The following is a 7,314-nucleotide window of genomic DNA, read 5'->3' on the forward strand; positions in this document are numbered from 1 at the left end:
TTAGTAAAATTATTGTTGTTAACACTATCAATATTACAACAATAAAACATTTGGCTACCAAAACACATTGCTGGTAGGCAAAGAAAACTAAGAATTAGATCATTGTATAAATATTACAGATTAAGTTAGTAAAATTAACAAAATACAATAAGATTATGATAATGAATGATATTACCCTTTCATAAACCAAAACCAATCAACAAACCAAAGCTAAAAAACAAACCGAACAGAACACATGTTTCATCCCATCGGTTTTAAAAAAAAGAAAGACAAAAGTAAAAGAAAAACCAAAAAAAGTCAAAAAGGCATCACCAAATCTCAACACTTCAACTACACATCTGTCTGTCTTCCAAATCTTTTTTCTTCAGTTCTCTTCTGCTTTTCTGTCTTGTGACTCTTATCACCGATGGGAATCTCCTTTAGCACCAACAGAAGACGACAGAACAACCGCCGTCACCTCCTCCACCACCATCCTCCACCGCCTTACTATTACCTCGACCCTCCTCCTCCTCCTCAGCCGCAGCCATTTCCACCGCATTATGACTACAACTACTCCACTTACCACATCCCTCCACCTCTACCACCACCGCCACAGATCAACTCTTGTTCCTACGGTCATCCTTACCATTACTACCCTCAGCATCCTCAGTATCTCACCACAGCTCAACCCAACTGGTGGGGTCCAACGATGAGACCTGGATTTGTCTGTCCCCCTCAGCCTCAAACGCAAATGCAGCCTCTTCCACCTCCTTACGTGGAGAATCAGAACGCCAAGAAGGTGAGGAACGATGTCAACGTGCATAGAGATACGGTGAGGCTCGAAGTAGACGATTTAGTCCCTGGCCACCATCTAGTTTCCTTCGTCTTTGATGCCATTTTCCACGGCAGGTATATAATATTCCCGATCTGGCTTTGTTATAAGTTGATCCATGACAATTAGCATGAAATGTGATTGAATTTTTAGGTGTTACAGTCATAATGGTTGTTCAAAAAAAAAAATAGAGTCATAATTAGGACGAAATTATATGATTTGTATTGATCAATGTTAAAAAAAAATCGCTAGGCATTAGTTAGACGGTTTATCTCATTATTTTTTTAATGCGTAGACGGAATCGTCTGAAAAATGTTTCGGTTAGGTCCGATTTTTAGAACAATGGTATTGATCAGTTTAAAGATTATATTGAGACTTCTCATTTCATTTTTCAGTTTCACTATCACCTTCTTTGCAAAGGAGGAACCAAACTGCACGTTTATCCCGCAGTTTCCAGAGGTTTATCCACCGACAAGGTTCTCTTTTCAGAAAGGTCCTGGACAGAAGTTTCTACAGCCTTCAGGGACAGGATCCGACCTGAGCTTCTTCGCTCTTGACGATCTTTCAAAACCTTTAGAAGAAGATGTGTACCCGCTTGTTATATCAGCTGAGACGTTAATCTCTCAAAATCAAATGTCAGAGCAGTCATCAGTTCATAAGCAAGTCACTCAAGCGGTTCTTGAGAAAGATAGGGACGGATCTTTCAGAGTGAAAGTTGTGAAGCAGATTCTTTGGATCGAAGGAGTTCGGTATGAACTTCGTGAGCTGTATGGATCGAGTAATCAAGGTGCATCCTCGGGGTTAGAGGACAGTGGTTCGGGTAAAGAATGTGTTATCTGCATGACTGAGGCTAAGGACACAGCTGTGCTGCCTTGTAGACACTTGGTAAAGCTTTTTTTTATACAATTAAGTTTCAAGAGAAGTGCTTTCGAGTTTGCTTTGTCCTGACGTCTAATAGTGTCTTTACGTTGGTCTTTGCAGTGCATGTGTAGTGACTGTGCGAAAGAATTGAGGCTTCAGTCGAACAAATGTCCGATTTGTCGACACCCTATCGAGGAGCTCTTAGAGATCAACGTGAACAGTAGTGATGAACAACACTTTACTTGAAGGAGAAGGTTTTCCCTTTCTTTTTTTTGGAAGTCTTCTATATCCGAATATGTGTTTTGGATCATTGTTGTGTAACTTTCATACCGCATATAGATTTGTTTGTGTTAAAGATTTGTATGTGGAAATTATAAATATTAGTATATGTATAGCTATTGTGCTAGAACAGCTTTCATGTATTATCTTTGTCTTCTTGGATAAATTCCACACACTCTCAACAATCAACTCTGTGTGTAACTGAATGGTTTTGTAGAGTTACTTAGCTATAATTCTACAAGAGTTTGTTATAATTATATACTTTCATATGTTTGTTATCATTTAACCCTTTTCTCGAGAAAGTCAAAGATTAGTAGAGAACATTAAAAACTTTGGTCTTATGCATAAACTCAAAAAGAAGAGAGATTAAAACATTAGCTGAAGCTGAAGAGGAAGAACATTTTCTGCTTTTAGCCTATTAAGCTATAAATTTAAAACATTCATTGGAGAAAAGCTGGCGGATGAAAAAGAATGTTTCCCACTGAGTTTATGCTTAAAAGTAAAAAAAAAAAGGTCCCTTTGAATAAATTAAAAAAATTGTAGTTCCATTCTTTTGAGAGAATGTTCGAACTTTTTTGAAATGAGAAAAGTCTTCATTTTGATTAGTTATATGTTGGTATTAGCGAGTTTAATCAGAACTTTGGAGCTTATGGACAACGAATGGTAAATCTCCCTCCCCCTCAAATCTCTCAAACCACTGTTTCCTTGGGTACTTTGGAGCTTATGGACAAGTAGGAACCAAATGGAATTTGAATAAAAGATTTTTAATGAAAATAAAGTTATCATAAAGACTATCAAAGATGGCCGAGAATGACAATTGGCTCAGCCTCTCAAGCCTTCGACAACAACATCAAAGCCCGCCCCCCCCCCCCCCCCCCCCCCCCGCCCGCCCATCTCAGAACCGTCGTCTTGTGACCGACCTAAAATACAACCGTGCAATGTTTCTCTGACGGTGCTTGGGATGATGCGACTGGTAGGGGAGGAATGTGATGGATCACAAAGAGCCAGTCAGGTGCTACACTGCTCCAGAGCTCTTCTCACCGGCGCTTCGTCGCCTCAGCTATGGTAACAGAAGCACTGACCATGAAAGATGCCATCTCCTATGCTATTAATGCATGTTTCAAAGACTTATTTTGTGTCACAGATTGTAAAAGTCTCACGGATCTCATCACATGAAACTCTTCTGTGACTGTTATTTAAGGCATCTTCCACGACATTGGCGTGATAAGTCGATCCTTGAACTCTATCTCCTTTTCTTTTATTCCTCGTACTCAGAATGAAGCTGCTGATAGATTAGCTAAATCAGCCCTTAATGTATCTCTTAATCCACCTTTGGTGTAAACTCTTTTCTTTTGATGCAAGTAATGAAAGGTTCGACCCAAAAAAAAGCTAGACTAATCTGAACTATATATAGATAATAATCATATTTACTAACAGTCAATTGGTTGATGTAAATTGTTTTTCTTATAGAAAGTTCATGTATTAATTTTTTAATCTAAATATGTAAATTGTTTTATCTCCATACTAAATGACTAAAATAAATTGTTATCAAGGGTGACGTCGATGAGAAATATTACCTTTTAGAGTCCCAAACGTACAATAATTCACTTTCCCAATATATGAGACTGAAAACGAATCCAAAGGAAAAGATTGTAGCACGAGAAGAGAATCGGACAAAAGCTTCAAGAGAATATAATGTCATTTTGTGAATAAGAAGAAGAAGAGCCATGTCATGTGCAGAGACACTCATGTGATCAACAGCTATTTAGATTAGGCAAAACTTCAAACGACAAAAACCAATTATTAATCTCAACATGCCAGTTTTTTTAACCCAATGTTTTTTTGGAACTTTCCGAATGTGCATATTATGCTTCTTATAGTTTAATTTTTTGCTATCAATAATTGAAGAACCATCATATCAAACAAGGGTTAGAGATCCTAATCTTAAAATTTTATATTATTTGATCAGATTTAGTCAAAAACGTGATAGTAATAAAATCAAATAAATACAAGTATATTTCACCGAGAAAACCATTCCATTCTTTTTACCAAAGGAAAAATCATTATATTTTTTAGACGATCAACTTTATTTTAGGTCACTTTAAATGCTCATCTATATGAAAAATGTGAATTCTTAAAGATAGTATTATTATAAGCCAAAAGGAAAGAAAAGATAGGCAAGAGAGTTGTGTTTCATGTTATGTTTAGCCTTTAACAACAACGAGGAGCAATGATAGTGGTAAATGCGTCGAAGAAAAGTATCTGAAAATAAAAATGTATATCGTAGCTAGAATAATGAATGTTATATCAAAAAGTAACTGAGATGTACACTTTAAAATAAGAGAAACCTATTGAGATCTGGCAGAAAACGTGATTATGTCTACAATAGTATATGAAATACGAGGCCTTCATCATAAACCCAGACCCACTCTCCGTTTTCTATTCTTATATTATAACCAAATTTGTTTTTCAATGTAGACTTCTATTTAACACTTAATTTCATACAAGGTTGTTTTTTCGTTACAAGTAATATTTTATAATGTATTCAGCTTATACTAATTACCAGAATAATTGCGGATATTTGTTGTGTTTGGTATAGTTTAACTAATTTTCTATCTTGTCATTCGTTTTTTAGGTTTTCCAACCTATAGTTGTGATTATATATATATAAAAATTAGAAAATTAGAAAATATACACATGTCTAGTTTGCTTAAGATTTAGGAAATATTATTGTCTGTACATGACTATTACATATAAAGTTAATTTAATAAAAAAAATTGAATTTTCTCTTATTTAATAGAAAGAATTGCGTGAAATATTTTTTTTTTGTCTAAGCTTAAGCTAACAAAATACATAAGATAATATTATACTATTGTTCACTTCTTTCTTCTATTAAACCGAAGCAGACTTTGCTCCACTCTCTCTCTCTCTGACTCTGAAAAAGATGAAGTGGAGAAGTTAATGTTCACCAACTTGCTGCAAAGTCTAAAATTTTCTTCCTTCTTTCAAGTTCTTCTCGCATTTCTCGCGCTCTCTGTTTCTTTCTTGTTTCAAGGAAAGGTATCTTCCTCAGATGTCACATAATCTGAATATTTTTGTATATGCAGTGATGTGTTCCCTTATTGTGTCCTTGAATGTGCTAAAATAACATTTTCTTGGTTTTTATGTTGTCCAGATTTTAGTTTGGAAGTACAAGGAGTAGTCTTCTCAGATCTGGTAATAAAGAGAGAGAAAGAGATTTGAGTTTCATCAGTACACTAATCTTTTTTTATTTCACCATACTGTTGAGGAAAAAATGAGTAAAGAAGAGTTTATGAAGATCCAGGTTCGTTTAACCGATTCTTTGATTCCTTCCGAATATTATTTTTTTCTAACAAAATAATCTTCTCATGAATCTGTGAATTTTTATTTGTAGACTTGTGTTCTTAAAGTGAACATACACTGTGATGGATGTAAGCAGAAAGTCAAGAAAATCTTGCAGAAAATCGAAGGTAAAAGAAACAAAAAATAATCAAACTAAAAAAATCTCGTTTGACTTTCTTTAGATTTTTGTCAAGATTGTTGACCAAAAGTCTTTGAAACTCATTTTGTGTTTTGTCTGAAACAAAAAAAAAAACTCAGGTGTTTTCACGACCAAGATTGATTCAGACCAAGGGAAAGTGACTGTCTCCGGGAACGTAGATCCTTCAGTTCTCATCAAAAAGCTTGCAAAATCTGGTAAACATGCCGAAGTCTGGGGAGCTCCAAAGGGTAACAACAACAATCAGAATCAGTTGGCCAATCAGATGAAAGGGATGCAGATAGACAATGGAAAAGGTGTCGGTGGAAAGAACAATAACAACAACAATAAAGGTCCAAAGAACGGCGGTGGCGGTGGAGGAGGAGGCGGAGGTAACAGTAATGCGCCGAAGATGGGACAGCAACTGAATCCACAACAGATTCAGCAGCTTCAACAGATCCAGAAGATGAAAGGGTTTCAAGATCTGAAGCTTCCTCCACAGTTGAAGGATTCCAAGGGCGCTGCTCCTCCTCCGAACAAGAACCAGAAAGGAGTGAAGTTTGATGTTCCTGAGGATGATGATGATGATGACTTCACTGATGACGACGAGTTTGATGATGAGTTCACTGACGATGACGACGAGTTTGATGACGACGAGTTTGGTGATCTCCCTCCTCCGTCTAATAAGATGAAGCCTAACATGATGATGCCTAACGCTCAGCAGATGATGATGAACGCTCAGAAGAACGCTAATCTTGGCGGTAAAGGTGGTCCCGGCGGTGGAAACGGCGGCGGCGGCGGTGGTAAAGGTGGTCCCGGAGGCAGTGGCGGTGGAAAAGGTGCTCCTGGTGGCGGTGGGAATCAAAACCAGGGCGGAGGCAAGAACGGTGGTAAAAACGGTGGTGGTGGCGGTGGACATCCACAAGATGGTAAAAATGGCGGTGGTCCAAACGCCGGAAAGAAGGGTAATGGCGGCGGAGGTGGAGGTGGAGGTGGTGGACCCATGGCGGGAGGACTGCCAGCCGGTTTCCGTCCCATGGGAGGCGGAGGACCACAAAACATGAGCATGCCAATGGGCGGTCCAATGGGTATGGGTGGTCCGATGGGTAATATTCCGGCGGTTCAAGGATTACCGGCAACCGGTCCAGGCGGTGGCGTACCACCTGGTTATTTCCAAGGAGCCGGGCCAGACCCTATGCAAATGCAGCAACAGCAACAACAGCAACAGTATTTAGCAGCGGTTATGAACCAGCAACGTGCCATGGGAAACGAGCGGTTCCAACCAATGATGTACGCAAGGCCGCCACCGGCAGTTAACTACATGCCACCGCACCCGCCGCACCAATATCCAAACCCGTATCCGTACCCGTATCCATATCCACCTCATGGGAATGATCAGTACTCTCATGTCTTTAGCGATGAGAACACGTCAAGCTGCGATATTATGTGAGATTAAAAATTATCCAGAAATAAAACTTGTGTATCCTTTCTTTTGTCTTCAACGGATCAAATCCTAAGTTCTCTTTTAGGTTGTTTGTGTTTTCCAAGTTTGTGATAGTTTTGTAGAATTATAATATATGATCAAGTTATATTGAAGTTGTTTTCTCCTTTCATGGTGACTTTTTATTTGCTGATCAATAAAATAACGAACACACGGAATTGCGATGAGCAGATTTGGTTCATGATTAGATATGAATATTCATACGTTTGGTATTTGTTAACATATTTTTATATTTGACAAAAGTCGTATAAAATAAGAAGATACGGAGTCATAATGGAATTGGAGTTGTGTCCCACGGACTACATAATAAAGATCCTTTTCCTCCACTATATATGGATCTTGCTTTAATTTCTTGTTGTTATT

At 37.9% G+C, this 7,314-nt stretch overlaps 2 protein-coding genes across 2 annotated transcripts; both read left to right on the plus strand.

Moving 5' to 3' along the window:
• The first annotated feature begins 259 nt into the window (after positions 1-259).
• Positions 260-2,167, plus strand: LOC106397019 (probable E3 ubiquitin-protein ligase LUL4). The gene is made up of 3 exons (XM_013837555.3): positions 260-888; positions 1,207-1,696; positions 1,793-2,167. The coding sequence occupies exons 1-3, from the start codon at positions 407-409 to the stop codon at positions 1,916-1,918; spliced, it is 1,098 nt and encodes a 365-aa protein (XP_013693009.2). The 5' UTR covers positions 260-406; the 3' UTR covers positions 1,919-2,167.
• A 2,611-nt stretch (positions 2,168-4,778) lies between these two features.
• On the plus strand, positions 4,779-7,046 carry LOC106402020 (heavy metal-associated isoprenylated plant protein 32). Its single transcript, XM_013842652.3, has 4 exons — positions 4,779-5,011; positions 5,127-5,276; positions 5,367-5,442; positions 5,573-7,046. The coding sequence occupies exons 2-4, from the start codon at positions 5,247-5,249 to the stop codon at positions 6,898-6,900; spliced, it is 1,434 nt and encodes a 477-aa protein (XP_013698106.2). The 5' UTR covers positions 4,779-5,011; positions 5,127-5,246; the 3' UTR covers positions 6,901-7,046.
• Positions 7,047-7,314: the final 268 nt, after the last annotated feature.

The sequence above is a fragment of the Brassica napus genome, chromosome C5 (genome assembly GCF_020379485.1).
Source record: "Brassica napus cultivar Da-Ae chromosome C5, Da-Ae, whole genome shotgun sequence".
In the NCBI taxonomy this organism is placed as follows: Eukaryota; Viridiplantae; Streptophyta; class Magnoliopsida; order Brassicales; family Brassicaceae; genus Brassica; species Brassica napus.